At 51.3% G+C, this 16,027-nt stretch overlaps 1 protein-coding gene across 2 annotated transcripts in view; it reads left to right on the top strand.

The window, feature by feature from the left end:
* Window positions 1–16,027, top strand: part of PADI2 (peptidyl arginine deiminase 2) — a gene marked incomplete at both ends in the record, with an annotated part of 43,992 nt that overhangs the window by 18,049 nt on the left and 9,916 nt on the right. Inside the window, 8 exons of one of the 2 annotated variants that reach the window (XM_079696413.1) lie at window positions 2,317–2,378; window positions 5,375–5,492; window positions 6,647–6,772; window positions 10,860–10,931; window positions 12,139–12,317; window positions 14,377–14,480; window positions 15,246–15,357; window positions 15,897–16,004. In XM_079696413.1, coding sequence (XP_079552539.1) covers window positions 2,317–2,378; window positions 5,375–5,492; window positions 6,647–6,772; window positions 10,860–10,931; window positions 12,139–12,317; window positions 14,377–14,480; window positions 15,246–15,357; window positions 15,897–16,004 — 881 coding nt within the window. The remainder of the gene's footprint in view (window positions 1–2,316; window positions 2,379–5,374; window positions 5,493–6,646; window positions 6,773–10,859; window positions 10,932–12,138; window positions 12,318–14,376; window positions 14,481–15,245; window positions 15,358–15,896; window positions 16,005–16,027) is intronic. The other variant, XM_079696414.1, reaches the window with a different exon arrangement.

Here is a 16,027-nt window from a genome sequence, read left to right as displayed (position 1 = left end):
GGCAGGCTTGGGTTTTGGAAACAGCCCAGGGCAGAGGTCAGCCTCAGACGGTGGAGGGAACGGCCAAAGGCAGGAGTCTGGAGTCAGAGACCCGAGTGGGACCCCTGGCTCTGTACTCTCTGGGGACTTCATGGTCAATGCCCTGCTGGGTGCCTCTGTTTCCTCATCTGTATGGTACGGGTGGCTGTGTGGAGAGGCGGGGCAATTGAAGGGAAAACACACGCGGGAAGTGCTGTACTGTCCACAAAGAACTATACGCGCAGGAGAGGTTGTTATCTTGAAAAGCAAAGAGTGATTCCTGGAGGAGGCTGGGTCTGCAGCTGGTCCCCAGGCAGGAGCTTCAGGAAGCCAGCCTCCCCGAAAGGCAGCGTTCCCTAGGGAGTGTCCCGCTGGAAAGTTCATGAAGGTCTGGGAGCCAAAATCAATATTGTTCCTCCATCTGAGCCTTCAGCCTCTTTAACAGTAGCTGGTGGTGCCACCTTCTTGGCTTTCTCCCTAGAATTCTTATCCTGCACCCGCCTCCCGGCTCATCAGCCCAATTTGCTGACAGGTGACGTCTCCAAGTCTGGGTTTGCTCACCTGTAAAATGGAAACAAAACTATTTATCTCATAGGACTGGGGGCTTCTTGGGAGCAGGCATGGGGCCCTGATTGCCCACCACTGGTCGCCACGACTTGTGTGGTGCCTGGAACACAGTAGATGCTCAACAGTGATTTGCTGCGTGAATGGGATCAATGGGAAGAGTTTATTTAACTATTTCCTATAGCGCCTGACAGTGGGGCTGCAGAGGTGGGAGTGCTGCCTCTCCAAGGACCAGGTGCCCTTAAAGCCCGCCGGCTCCTACCTCCTTCAAGACCCAGAAGAGCTGCAATCAGGGTTAAGAGGGAATCGGGCTGTGGGCAAAGGGAGGCCCCGAATATAATCCCCCGACTTAGGAGAGAGAGAGGAGATGTTTCTGCCTCTTCAGGGAGAGAGCACGCCTGCCAAGGGGACTGCCCAGGAATCCATTCATTCCCACCCAACTCCTACCTCGGTCCAAGTCATGCTCAGCATGAGACCGAGCCCACTGGCCATTTCGGGGGCCTGAACCCAGCTTATCTCATTCTGCGTGTCGCGCCCATCACCTTCCCAACAACTCCCCTGCCCCGCCCTGTCGGTCTGTAACTCAGGGAGCCATATTGCCTTCCAAAGGACACTTGGCAATATCTGGAGACATTTCGGTTGTCATAGCTGGCGGGTGTCACTGGCGTCCAGGGGGCAGAGGCCAGGGATGCCGCTTAACACCCTACAGCGCACAGGGCGGCTCCCACAGCAACGACAACAAAAATCCGGCTCAAAATGGCAGTAGTGCCCCCATTGCAATTAGGGCAACTCATCCAACTGGAAAGGGCCCCATTTTTCAGATAAAGAAACTGGGGCTCAGAGAAGCTGTCTAACCTGCCCAAAGCCACACAGCTTATAAGCAGAGAACCAAGGTTGAAACCCAGCACCGTCTGGTACTAAACCTTGGGCTCATTTCACTGCCCCACACGGTCCCCACAGCAGGCCGAGGGATAGAGAAGGTCCGTCCCCCAAGAGAAAGGATAAACAGGGACCTGCTGGGTGGGGATAAACAGAGGCATCCAGCAGGGCACCCAGAGACGTCACCTGTCAGCAAATTGGGCTGATGAGCTGGGAGGCTGGTGCAGGATCCTCCATCTGGCAGCCTGGACTCTTAGGCACCCTCAGATCAAGAGGGGTTGAAGACCCAGTTTCCCACCCAAAGTAAAACCCTCAGTCCTTAGAGGTGGGCCCTAGACCACCAGGAGTTCTGGGAGAGAAACGCACACACGTGCACGTGTGCACACACGCCTAAGGCAGACTAGGAAAGGCAGGTAGGGAATCCTATGAAAGTTTTCAAAATATGAGCTTCGATTCAGACCAGACGCAGTGTGTGCTTCAGTTCTGCTAATGCGACCTGTGTGCCCCTGGGCATGTGACTTGGCCTCTCTGAACTGAGGTTCCCAAATCTGTCCAGTGAGGCTCATCCCATCCACCACCCAGAATTGACTGAGGAACAGTAAAGGGGTGAGAGATCCCTGACCCACCTGGCAGCCCCTCCAAGAGCTGTGCAGTCTGCACGGTATCTGCTCGTGTTTCCATCCCACAGTGGGGTGTTGAGGTAGGGGGTTGGCTAAGATGCCCTCGGCAAGGCACTCTCCTTCTGGGAACCAAGCAAATGGGTGAGCTGCACCCTAATCCCACCCTAATCTTCCTCCTGTCCCAGCCCCACCCGGTCTGGCAGGCTCAGCAACTCACCCATGTGTCTGTCCCCAGAGATCTCCCTGGATGTGGATACAGACCGGGACGGCATGGTGGAAAAGAACAACCCAAGAAAGGTACCTCACTACAAGGGCAGACTGAACGGGGGACTTCCGGGGCCAGAGCCCCAGGCTGGGTCCTGCAGGCAGCCGTGGTCCTCCCAGCAAGCTTCAACAACTGTCATTTTACAGATGAGGAGACAGGTTCCCAGACACACACTCCAGTGACAGAGCCCACCAAGGAGCAAGCTCCTTAGAGGGACAGCTATGGAGCAGGTTCCCGAGTTTCAGTGGCCCCCATCCACAGGATGGGGACACCCAGTTCATAGAGCTGGTGGAAAGGATGAATGTCCTGCCACAGAGGAAGTACCGCCAAAGCATTTGCTCTTATTATTTTGCCTTTTTTATTTTGACCATCAGGAGCAGAAGATTGCATCAATCATCCCCAATTCAAGGCATATCATCTTTTTTGTTTGTTTTTTTTTTTCCGGTACGCGGCCCTCTCACTGCTGTGGCCTCTCCCGTTGCGGAGCACAGGCTCCGGACGCGCAGCCTCAGCGGCCATGGCTCACGGGCCCAGCCGCTCCGCGGCATGTGGGATCTTCCCGGACCAGGTCACGAGCCTGCGTCCCCTGCATCGGCAGGCGGACTCTCAACCACTGCGCCACCAGGGAAGCCCCAAGGCATATCATCTTTAATGGTGCATGCACAACCCCTCTCCTGTTTTTAGCTTTTCATTTATTCGTTCATTCATCCGTTGTTCATTTGTTCATTCATTCATTTATTCTCTTTGATCCTGCATTCCCCCCTCCCATTCTGCTCCCCTACAAAGGAGCACTTCAGTGGTTTTAACACATCTCTTTCTGTTCTTGTGATTCTTGCGAAACATGCGGTGTGGTTTGCGTGTGTGTATTTTTAACTTGTGCAGACAGATAGCATTGTGTTCTCCAAGTCGCTGATTCCTACTTTTTCCTCAACCCCATTTTTAAGCTCTGCTGGTTTTGCTCTTTGCACGTCCAGGCTTCTATTTTCCATTTTCTGCCCTTGTATGGCATTTAAATTTTTGCCATGGCCATACATTACTTTTATAATAACATCGTAAAGTCCGGTTTAAATTATATGGAGATGGATACTTTAAACAGCTAAATAAATACAGCCCATTGAGAAGCCTGGGGCCTAGCAGCCAGCTCGAGACTCTCTGCATGTCCTCAGGCCTATAGGGGAGCCCCTTCCCCCAGGCTTCTCAGGGGGCTCTGCACCAGCGCTGCCTTCCTGAGGGCAAGGCAGCCACACACATATGTTCTCTGTATCCATGGCCAAGCTACGTGCCAGTAGGCACCACAGAAGCCTCTGAGGCATCCAACCTCCGCTGAGGAGCTGGGGAGTCACCCAGTCCCTGTGGGCCTGAACTTACCCAGGCTTCCTCCATCTGGGCCAGTGAAGTTTCATACATTCTTTACTCATCCCATAAATATATTTTTTAAATTTTATTGAAGTATAGTTGATTTACAATATTGTGTTTAATTTCTGCTGTACAACAAAGTAACTCAGTTATACATGTATATATTCTTTTTCATATTCCTTTCCATTATAGTTTATCCCAGGATGTTGAATACAGTACCCTGTGCTATACAGTAGGACCTTGTTTTTTATCCATCCTATTACAAGTTTACATCTGCTAACCCCAAACCCCCACTCCTTCCTTCCCCCACCCCACCTCCCCCTTGGCAACCACAAGTCTATTCTCTATATTTGTGAATCTGTTTTTTGTTTCATAAATATCTTCATTTGCATCATATTTTAGATTCCACATATAAGTGATATCATATGGTATTTGTCTTTCTCTTTCTGACTTACTTAGCATGATAATCTCTAGGTCCATCCATGTTACTGCAAATGGCATTATTTCATTCTTTTTAATGGCTGAGTAATATTCCATTGTGTATATGTACCACATCTTCTTTATCCGTTCGTCTGTTGACGGACATTTAGGTCATTTCCATGTCTTGGCTATTGTGACTAGTGCTGCTATGAACATAGGGGAGCATGTACCTTTTTGAATTATGGTTTTGTCCAATATATGCCCAGGAGAGGGATTGCTGGATCATATGGCAACTTATTTTTAGTTTTTTGAGGAACCTCCATACTGTTCTCCATAGTGGCTGCACCAGTTTACATTCCCACCAACAGTGTAAGAGGGTTTCCTTTTTATTTTATTGAAGTATAGTTGATTTACAAAGTTGTGTTTAATTTCTGCTGTATAGCAAAGTGACTCAGTTTGACATATATTATATATGTATAGTCTTTTTCCATTATGGTTTATCTCAGGATATTGAATATAGTTCCCTGTGCTATACAGTAAGACCTCATTGTCACCCATCCTATATATAATAGTTCTCATCTGCTAACCCCAAACTCCCAGTCCTTCCCTCCCCCACCCTACCTCCCCGTTGGCAACCACAAGGCTATTCTCTGTGTCTGAGTCTGTTTCTGGTTCACAGATAGGTTCATTTGTGTCATATTTTAGGTTCCACATATAAGTGATATAGTATTGTATTTGTCTTTCTCTTTCTGACTTCTCTTAGTATGTTAATCTCTAGGTCCATCCATGTTGCTGCAAATGGCATTATTTCATTCTTTTAATGTCTGAGTAATATTCCATTTCATGTGTGTGTGTGGGTATGCATGTATTATGTTTGTTTATTTATTTATTTATTTATACCACATCTTCCTTATCCATTCATCTGTCAATGGACATTTAGGTTGTTTCCATGTCTTGGCTATTGTGCTGCTATGAACATAGAGGTACATGTATCCTTTTGAATTATAGTTTTGTCTGGGTATATGCCCAGGAGTGGGATTGCTGGATCATATGGCAACTCTATATTTAGTTTTTTGAGGAGTCTCCATACTGTTTTGCATAATGGCTGCACCAATTTACATTCCCGGGTAGTGGCTGCAAGAGTCTCATCCTGAGGCTGTCTCTCCAGTGTCCTATGGGGTCTGCACTGGGGTTGAGAATATCTGTCAGAAGATAGAGAAGACAGCACTGACCTCTCCCCTCGCCAATGCAGGCATCCTGGACCTGGGGCCCTGAGGGGCAGGGAGCCATCCTGCTGGTGAACTGTGACCGAGACACACCCTGGTTGCCCAAAGAGGACTGCAGCGATGAGAAGGTCTACAGCAAGGAAGGTACCACAGGATCTGCACTTGAGCTTGGGGTGGGGAGCAGGGAGGAGCAATGAAAAGCACTTACAATAAGTCTTGGGCTGGGCCAAGGGTGAGGCAGGTGTGACCTTGGGTCTCCTGAGGATGGTGGACTCAGGTATCCACTCCTGCTAAAACAGACAATAAAACTATCGATATAGTTCAATTGGAACCATGTTTTTTTCTTTTAAAGTTTTTTTGTTTTGTTTTATAAATTCTTTTATTTATTTATTTTTGGCTGCACTGGGTCTTTGTTGCTCTGCATGGGCTTTTTCTAGTTGTGGTGAGCAGGAGCTACTCTTTGTTGAGGTGCGCGGGCTTCTCATTGCAGTGGCTTCTCTTGTTGTAGAGCACGGGCTCTAGGAGTGCGGGCTTCAGTAGTTGTGGCACGTGAGCTCAGTAGTTGTGGCTCACAGGCTCTGGAGCACAGGCTCAGTAGTTGTGGCACACGGGCTTAGTTGCTCTGCAGTATGTGGTACCTTCCCGGACCAGGGCTCTAACCCGTGTCCCCTGCATTGGCAGGCGGATTCTTAACCACTGCGCCACCAGGGAAGTCCCTGGAACCACGTTTTTTAAGAAGTTGTACATATGTAGAAAAAGGAGCAGAAGGAAGTTCCCAAAAGGTTATAGGAAGTCATCTGTAGTGTTGGGGATGACAACTACTTCTTATGCTTTTTTATAATACACAGGTTTGGGGTCTGCTTTGTCCTGATTATAAAAGTAACAGGCCAACATTCCAGCCACAATTCTCCTTTGTTTTTTTAATTAAGATGTAATTGACATACAACACTGTCTAAGTTTAAAGTATACAGCATAATGATTTGATTTCCATATATCATGAAGTGAGTATTACAATAAGTTTAGTAAACATCCATCATCTCATATAGGTACAAAATTAAAGAAATAGAAAAACAAAATTGTGATAAGAACTCTTAGGATTTACTGTCAACAGCTTTCATATATAACATACAGCCATGTTAATTACATTAATCATGTTGTACATTACATCCCTGGTAACTTATTTATCTTACAACTGGAAGTGTGTACCTTTTGACCACCTTCACCCAGTTCCCCCACCCCCCCACCCCGCCCCAACGCAATTCTCTTAATTCTAACCTCCTCATGCATCCACCCCTCAGACCTCAAGGACATGTCCCAGATGATCCTGCGGACCAAAGGCCCCGACCACCTCCCCACCGGATACGAGATCGTTCTCTACATTTCCATGTCGGACTCGGACAAAGTGGGCGTGTTCTACGTGGAGAGTGAGTGTCCCCAACCTGGCCCTCCTGCACTTCCCATCCAGTCAGTGCTCTCTGAGATACCCCTCGGGGGCCCAGCTCCTCCCTCTAAGGCTCCCCAGACCCCTCCCCTTAGTAGGCACAGGTGCAGGTGACTGGAGAGGGCCAGCACTGGCTTCTTGGTAATGGTCACCAGGACCACCGTTGTCCTGTGAAGTCAAGAGGACCCGTGGGATAGATCTCTCCTCCCTCAAAGGAGTTGGCAGTGACAGATTTATGTGGAACCCAGAGGAGTTCCACGTGAACCAGGGGAGGAAGGGCTTTTGAGGTCCATCTTTCCCAGAATCACATCACCTTCATGATACCTGAGGCAGGTACCCACTCCCTCCCACCCCCACCAGGTGTTTTGTGCTCATCTCAGACTTTCTGAACATGAGAACTGCCCCTGACTTTTAAAGAGCCCGTGATGATGCTGTGGGCACCCTCAAGGAGCGGACCCCTTGCTCCTCTTGCCAAGGACAGGGCCTCCTGGGTCCCCAGTGAGTCAGGAACGTGCTTCCGCCATGGAGCTAATCCCCACAGCTGCCTGCTCTGTCTCGTTCCTTCTGTGACTCGGTGTTGAGCCCCCTCAGTGCCAGGTGCTGGTCTCAGCGCCGGGATCCCTGGGTGAACTCTGCCATCACACCCTGCCCTCGGGAAGGAGATGGTCTAATGAGGGAAACATAACGGAAAGCACAATTGGAGGAAATGACACAGACCAAGCAGTAGAGAACGGCAGGGGCAGAGGCGAGACACCGCCAGCCTAGATGGTCCGGCAAGGCCTCTCCGAGCAGGCGACGTTTGAGTTGAGAACCAAAGCAACAATGAGAAAGAACCAGCCGTTCATGAGCTGAGGGAAGAGTGCTGTAAGCAGAGGGAACAGCGCCTACAAAGCCCGGAGGAGGCAACCAGTATTGGAGGAATAGACAGAAGACCGGAGGAGGGGGATGTGTTGGAGTCAAGGTCAGCGAACTGGGCAGGGGCCAGCGCGTGCAGAGAGGGCTTGCATTTTATTCCAAGTGCACTGGAAAGCCGTTAGAAGGTTTTAAGCAAGTGACTGTCAAGGTCTGATTTATGTATTAAAAAGCTGTCTCCGCAAAATTGTTTGCTGTGGTGCAGGGTGAGGCTTCCCCCGCATGCCCAGCTCTCTGGGGGGCCCAGGGTCTCCAGCCTGGCTCTGGGGCCCTCCTCTGACCAGGCCCACTAACAACAGTTGCCATGAGGACTTGGTCCCAGTGGCCCTGGACCCTCACCTCAGGGAGGGATTTAGCCAGGACAGCAGTGGACCCAGCTACCACCTGAAGCCAGTCCACCTCCTGATCCACCCTGGGCTCGGGCAGTGACCTCACGCAGGTTGGAATGTCCCCAGAGTCAGGCCGGCTCCACAGCCTAAGCGGGCCAGAGATGCTGATGTTTACCTGGTCCAGGCCAGGGTTGCCACGGGGGATGGGGCTGCCGGCCGGACAGGAAGGGTACGAGCAGGATCTCGGCTTCTCGACCACATGGTGTCATATTGTGACACTCAACCTGTTGCTGCTAGTGACACCTGGACATTATCTAGAGCGTCTTTTTGTTGATGGCAGTGGATTGAGATCTGGCCCTTAATCACATCCCCCTCCCTCACTGCCATCGAGATGGGTCCTGAGCAGACAAGAAAAGGAGGAACCACTGCTGAGTGCTTTGAGATGCTGTTCCCCAGTCTGTCTTATCTGGGCTGCCATCTTGCAATGTGGGGGGAGGGGCGGTGTTACTGATGCAGCGATGATCCCAGAATCATCAGTTTCCCACAAAATTGGAATCCTGGGTGAATACTCAGTGCCACACTAAAGAACAGGATGAAAAATAATTCATCTGTGGTACAGTTTCCCCTTCTTCCTTTTTGTCCATGCAGGCATTTTGGGGTTTTGTCAAAATCCATGTACACCTGTGGATAAGAATATGTTGTGTTACATGAATGTCATGTGTCACCTGTGTCCCCCAAGGGCAGGGGGCTGGGCTGGAGGCTGAGGGACCCTGAGAGGGAGCTCTAGAGCCCAGGAGGTTCAAATCCTGGATCTGGGCAAGTCTACTTACCAGCCCAGGCCTTGGGTTCCTCTTCTGTGATGTGGCGTGGGGCTAACTAGAGGCCTGACAGTTCCCGCTGGTGATAGAGTTAGATAAGGCACATGTGTCAGCACTCAGTAGCCGGCCCGTGGAACACACTCTATAGATGGCACTTGTTGCTTTTGGGGGGTTATTATGATGATTATTAATTATAATAAGTCCCCTACATACGGACAAGTTCCGTTCCAAGTGAGCGTTCGTAGGTCCAATTTGTTCATAAGTCCAACAAAGTTAACCTAGGTACCCAACTAACACAATCCGAGGGCAAGCTGCAGTTTCACTTACGCCTGATATTGATGGAACGCACGTTCGTGTCTTTGAAATTTCGCAACTTGAAGGTTCGTATGTAGGAGACTTACTGTATAATGATTGCAGTGGACAGGTGTCTCCAGTGCTGTTAGGAAGACCCAGGTGTCTGTGCTCCAGCCTCAGATTCTGCCTCAGGATCCCAAAGTTGGGACCTGACCTCTTCCTACAAGGGTGCAGTGACCAGCTTGTCCCAGTTTGCCCAGGATTTTCCTGGTTTTAGCACTAAAAATCCCTCATTCCGAGAAACCCCTCAATCCCAGACAAACCAGGACAGATGGTCACACTATCAAAGAGTCTCCTTGGGAGGTGGGATGGCTCCAAAGTGACCAGAAGGGTTATGCCACATGCCAGCCTGCGGGGCCGATGTCTGGGGCTAAGGAGAAGTCAGGGTGGCTGGCAGGGCCCAGCCCGAGGCATGTGGGCTGCTCAATAGAGGGTCATTGTTGGTTCCTGCAGGGAGAGCTGGTCACACGCAGGCAGGACTGCACCCAGCTGGGACGGGAGATGGGGGAAGGAGGCTCCTCGGGACAGTGGCTGGATTGTTCCCAGCAAGTCATCGATCTACCTAGAGCTGGCCCAAGACACTAGAAAGAGAGGCACATGTAAATTGCAGGCCATAGAGGGGAAAAAACTGCATGCAGATGGGCAAGAACGCATCCTTCCATCTGGCCCAGCTCCCCTGACAGACCCCCACCCTCCCAGGCCCAGGTGGAGCGCACACACACACACACACACACACACACACACACACACACACCCCACCTAGCTGCCCAGAGCTCTGGGAAAGTTTTGGAGTTTTCTGCCAAGACAAGTCAGCTTCCAGGCCTGAGGATCTCTTTCCTAGCACCAGTTCAAGTGCAGCCTGGGACAGGCGGACATTGGAGGGCCTGGGTGCCTGGGGGAGAATTTTTTAATTATGCAGAGCCATCTGGATCTACTTAGTGATTGGGACACAAGGCATATGTTGTCTTTTCTGAGTGAGAAAGACTTCACCTTCTGTCTTGAGCTGTTCCTTGGGACACACAGTGTCTGAGTCTATATGCCTCATTTCTTGGGCCCACCTAAGGGAAGGTGAGGTGTATTTTTCTTTGCCTTCTGTTCCTAAGCCGTTCAATGAAAAGGTCATGAATTTTGCAGTAAGGGGTGTGCTGACACATGCATGGGCTCTCATAGTAGTGATACCAGCAAGTCCCAGCTGTGTTACTGATGGTTACCCTTGGTTACCAAGCTTACCTCAATTCCTGATGCTGTCATTTTATCTTGCAAGGACCCTGTGGCATAAGTGTTATTATCCCCCATTTAACAGATGAGTAAACTGAGGCTCAGGGAGGTTAAGTGAATTCCCTGAGGTTTTGCAGCTTGTAAGCCAGAGAGGTACTTGAACCCGCATCTCTCTGACTCTGGAAGTCATAACCACTAAGGTAACCCACCCTTAATGAGATGTATAACCAGGGTCTAGTTGAGCACATTGTCCTAGTGAGCAACCATCCTGAGCCTGGGCTTTGCTGGTTCCTCCGTTCATTTTGCAAGTTTTAATCAAGCACCCTATTCATGCCAGGACTGTTCTAGTTACATGCTGTAGCCCTCAGGTAACTGGTCAGTAATCATACCCATTTTTGTGGACAAAAGTACTAAGCTGAGCCTGATTCTGCCCTTCCAGCTCTGCAGGGCATAAAGAAACTCCTTCTGGAACTGCATAGGGTCCTACCTCCATGCCTTGGCCAATGCAAGTATCTCCTCTCCTCACTGCACCCCACCTCTGCCGCCCCCAGGGGCATCTCAAAGGCTGCCTTTCTCTGCTCAAACGCCTCCCACCCCGCCTCCCTTCCCCTGCCCTCCTCACGCCAGTAACCCCACGGGCTCTCTCACCCCGTAGCTCTACTATGACGCTTCCCACATCTGTGCCATCTTATCATCAGCTGAGCACTGCTCCTAGACAGAGGGGCTGCATCTTGCCCATCTCTGTGTCCCCCAGAGGTCCTTGTCCATGTGGTCACAGAGTAGTAATTCATACATGTGCCTCTAAATTGGCCTGAAAATTCTCCCACAGGGAGTGGTGTGGGAGCCATTGGTTCATTCAGTAGATATTTATTAAATACAACCTGCCCTGGACCGGACCTGTCTCAGCCCCCATGCAGGTGACGGTCTCTCAGAGCCAACAACTAAACACTGAGATCATGTCCATTTAAAGGCTGTGATGGCGTAGGGTGGGGGCTGCGGAAACTCCAGACAGAGCCCCTGGCTTGGTCTCTGGGGGATCTGGCTATGATTCCCAGAAGTGACACAAATCAAGGCCTGAAAGAAGGAGGGAGATAACTCTTCCAAGCAGAGGGAACAGCGCTGTGAAGAGCTGGGTGGTTTCAGTGGGGCAGGAGCGTGGGAGAAACCAGCCACAAAAACGTGCAGCCAGAGACCCACACGCCAATGTGGCTTACATTATATGGAGGAGAATTTGGGGCACAAATGGGCACTTTGGTGTTTTATTTATATAAAGGAGAGGAGAAGTCAGGGTTCAGAACTGGACAGGGATTTGAGTCCCAGCTCAGCCACTTACTGGCTATGTGACTCCAGACAAGCCATTTCTTATTTCTGGGACTGTTTCCTCCTCTGTAAAATGGGCACAATAATTCCCTTCCTTGACACCACTGGCTGCCCGGTCCTCAGCTGCTATCATTTCATGTCCCCTTCCTGGGAGAGTTAGCTCACTTTATAGGCAAGGAAGCCAGAAGCCAGAAAGGGTGTCTGGTTGAGTGCCACATGGCTAGGGCCCTACAGTGCTGGGAAGATGACCAGGTCACGGCCCTTCTGGTGGCGTTTTCTGCTTGTGCTTTTCTCTCTGTGTCTAGAGGACAGGTTACTCCGCCATCGCGTTCCCCATCAGTGACCCCGCCCCACGGACGGTTGTGGGTGGGGCCTGACCTTGGTCCTTCTCCCTCCAGACCCGTTTTTCGGCCAGCGTTATATCCACATCCTGGGCCGCCGGAAGCTCTACCACGTGGTCAAGTACACGGGCGGCTCTGCCGAGCTGCTCTTCTTCGTGGAAGGCCTACGTTTTCCCGACGAGGGCTTCTCGGGCCTGGTCTCCATCCACGTCAGCCTGCTAGAGTATATGGCCGAGGTGAGGGCTCCGGGCCTCTACCAGGAGGGGCTGCCCTGCGGGCCAGGTGGGGCTCCTTCTAGAGGGCCACTCCCAGGGGGGTCCCCAGTATTCTCTACTACCCTCAAAGCTCCAAGGGGAGGGGGTCCAGGCTTGGAGGCCTGGATGCCCCACCATCCACATGTATCTGCCAGCGTCCTCTGAGCTATGCTCTGGGGGTCCTCCTTACCGTACCTACTCCCCCGGATTCTCTCCAGGTGATTTTTTCTTACCTCATGCCTGTCCCTGGTCTGTCCTCCTCCCTGCAGAGAGCGGGCCTAGTTCTGAGGCACAGAGTGCCAATGGTTAGCGCAAGAAGCAAAGCAGGCCACACACGTGTGCCCTATTCTTCCCTCCCTGCCTGGTCCCACACCCTAGTTGTGGGTTCTACCAACTCTGACCACAGGCCGAACCCCAAATCCCAGTCGCAGGCCATGTCCCCTCCCTGTGGCCAGACATGTCACCCACCTTTGCTCTTGGTTCTGGGAAACTGGACGGGAAGGAGAGCACCTTCCCCTCCCGAGGAGAAGCCCCCCACCCCCCAGCCTAGGATGTGTCCTGCCCACAAGGACCTCTCATCAAAAACTGCAGCCCCTAGGGCTTCCCTGGTGGCGCAGTGGTTGAGAGTCCGCCTGCCGATGCAGGGGACACGGGTTTGTGCCCCGGTCCGGGAAGATCCCACAGCTGGGCCCGTGAGCCATGGCCGCTGAGCCTGCACGTCCGGAGCCTGTGCTCCGCAATGGGAGAGGCCACACCAGTGAGAGGCCCGTGTACTGCAAAAAAAACCCAAAAAAACTGCAGCCCCAGACCCCTACCCCTCAGGCCCACCCAGCTTTGTTCAGATATAGGGAGGGACCTGGCTGCCCTCTCAGACACAGGGTTTGCTCCCCAGTTTCATCCCCGGACCGCTTTGAGGCAGGAGGCCGTGGGCTCTGCCGAAGGTGAAGCTAGGTCTCGCTTAGGTTTATGAGAAGGGGCTCTGGAGTCAGACGGCCCAGGTTTGAGCCCATGAGACATTGGGCAAGTGAATTTACTCCCTGTGCCTTAGTTGCCCCATCTGGAAAACAGAAATGACAAATACTGCTGCTTCCCAGGGTGGCTGTGAACATACAAGCTTGTGAGATCTCATTCACAAAGCAGCCTCAAGTCGCTGGGAGAAGGGAAAGGCAGGAAAAGCAGAGCTAACAGGAGGGGGTGGGGAGAGGGCTTCTCCTGCTCCCCCAGTGCCTGGAGCAACCTGGCCATCAGGGTCTCTCAGATTGGCCCCCTCAGACCCCGGGGGACTTCCCTGGAGGTCCAGTGGTTAAGACTCTGCGCTTCCACTGCAGGGGGCACAGGTTCGATCCCTGGTCAGGGTACTGAGATCCCGCATGCCATACAGTGTGGCCATAAATAAATAAATAAATAAATAAATATTTTAAAAAGGCAGACCCATGCAGGAAAGGCCACCTCCATCCTCCCCACCAAGGGCAGGGGCCGGTTTCCTGTAGCTTTCCAAAGCCAGCCATGCAAAGGAATCCTATCTCATCTTCCTTCAAGTTGCAGGCAAGCTTCCCGAAACTTTCCTTAAAGAACAATGTGGACATATCAAAATTTCCCCCAATAACATGATAACACTCACACATAGAAAAGGGCAAGGTGCCCAGAGCAAAACCAGAGGAAGGCCGGGGCTGGCTCAGCCATCGTTGAGCCGATTTCAGGAAGAGAACTTTGATGCAGCGAGATCAGACCGTGGTTGAGAGTATGGGCTCGGCAGCCAGACTGCCCGGCTTATATACAGGCTCTACCACTTACTAACCATGTGACCTTGGACAGCTATGTGACTTGGTTTTCCCATCTCTAAAACAAGGATTATAATACTATCTACCCTCTGGGGTTATTGTAAGGCAGAAATGAAATCTCACATGTCAAAATAGGACCTGGCGCACTCTAAGTGCTCCCTGAGGTACTACTGTTGTCGCTTTCACCCACTTTGTTAAGCAGGAGTGAAAAGCACCCTGACAAGACTTTTTGATCCCCTCCTCTTCTCTCCCACGCCCAGGAGATCCCCCTGACACCCATCTTCACGGACACCGTGACATTCCGGATTGCTCCGTGGATCATGACCCCCAACATCCTGCCTCCCTTGTCAGTGTTTGTGTGCTGGTAAGCAGTAGGCAGAGCGCAGAGAGTAGCTAAAGCTGGGGCTTCAGGGGCAGACAGACCTGAGTTCAGATCATGCTCTGTTACTTACCAGCTGTGTGACCTTGAGCAACTCACTTGGCCTCTCTGTGCCTCTGTTTCTCTGAGACGCTCACATCACAGAGTCACTGTGATGATTAAGTGAGATGAAGCAGGTGAAGTATTCATCCAAGGTCCTGGCACAGAGTTTTTGTGCTCTAAAAAATAATAGCTAGCATTTCTTTCCCATATCTTCTTGGCCCATACCATGTAGTCAGGAACCTTTCTCTACAATGGATATTCAACTCATCTTATTCATCCAGCAATTCTTTAACTGAGCATCTATTATGTGCTAGACAGCTACAGCGAGATGAGAAGCAGGGGAAAGAAGTGCCTGCAGGTGACACTGGCCACACCACCTGGCCACACACCCCTGCTGTCCTGGACCCATCCCCTGCCTCCATGCTAGGCATAGCTCTTCCTTGGAAATCTGGGGAGTCAGAGATGTAAGGCTTTGGGGCAGGTGAGGGTGAGAATTCCCCTCCTCGTTTTGTTTGTTCATGACTTTGGTAAACACTGCATGAGGGGATGAGTTTGCTTGGCCCTTGACTCCAGTGGTCTTTGCAAAGGTGCCTTTGAACGCAGATGTGGCCTCATCTGCCCAGCGCAGCCCAGAGGTGGCAACAGTGGGCTGGCCCTCATCCCCCCTCACCCTCCCTCTTGGCCTCCCCCTCTTCCCACACTTCTCAGCATGAAGGACAATTACCTGTTCCTGAAAGAGGTGAAGAACCTGGTTGAGAAAACCAACTGTGAACTGAAGGTCTGCTTCCAGTACATGAACCGGGGAGATCGCTGGATCCAGGTAAGGAACCCCAGGCTGGGAAGGATGTGGTCCAGGGCTCAGGCAAGAAGAGGCAGCTTAATGTCAATGCCCTGGCGCCCAGCTGCTCCACGTATGCGAATTCTGCCCTCAGATCACACGTGCACGTGTACACAGGGACAGAAATGTACAAGGTAATTCACTGCAGCTTCTTGGGGTAGCAGAAGACTGTAAAACAACCTAAATGTCCATCCACGGGGCAAGGGGGGTGACCATATGATTGGACAGCCTTTCTGTGGAGTACTATACATCAGCGAAAAGGAAGCCAATCCATAAACAAAGAATGCACTGCCAGTTAAGGTATTACTTGCAGGAAAATGTATACAGATGTTACCAGTTATGTCTTTTAAAATGGGGTCAGTATGAGTACAAACATGCTGGGGATGTGCAGAGACTATCCAAGGAGGGATATGTAAGAAACCACTGCCATCATGTGCTTGGGAGGAGAATTGGGGAGGCTGGCTAGTATTCACTGGTGGCCCCCTGGGCTCGTCTGATAGTTCTTCCCGGTGTCCCCACAGGATGAAATCGAGTTTGGCTACATCGAGGCCCCCCACAAAGGCTTCCCTGTGGTTCTGGACTCCCCCAGGGACGGAAACCTGAAGGATTTCCCAGTGAAGCAGCTCCTGGTGAGATGCTGAGGACCACCTTG

Source organism: Hyperoodon ampullatus (assembly GCF_949752795.1).
Source record: "Hyperoodon ampullatus genome assembly, chromosome: 2".
Lineage (NCBI taxonomy): Eukaryota > Metazoa > Chordata > Mammalia > Artiodactyla > Ziphiidae > Hyperoodon > Hyperoodon ampullatus.
Note: the sequence above shows the minus strand (reverse complement) of the source record. Positions and strands in the feature narration are given on the sequence as shown.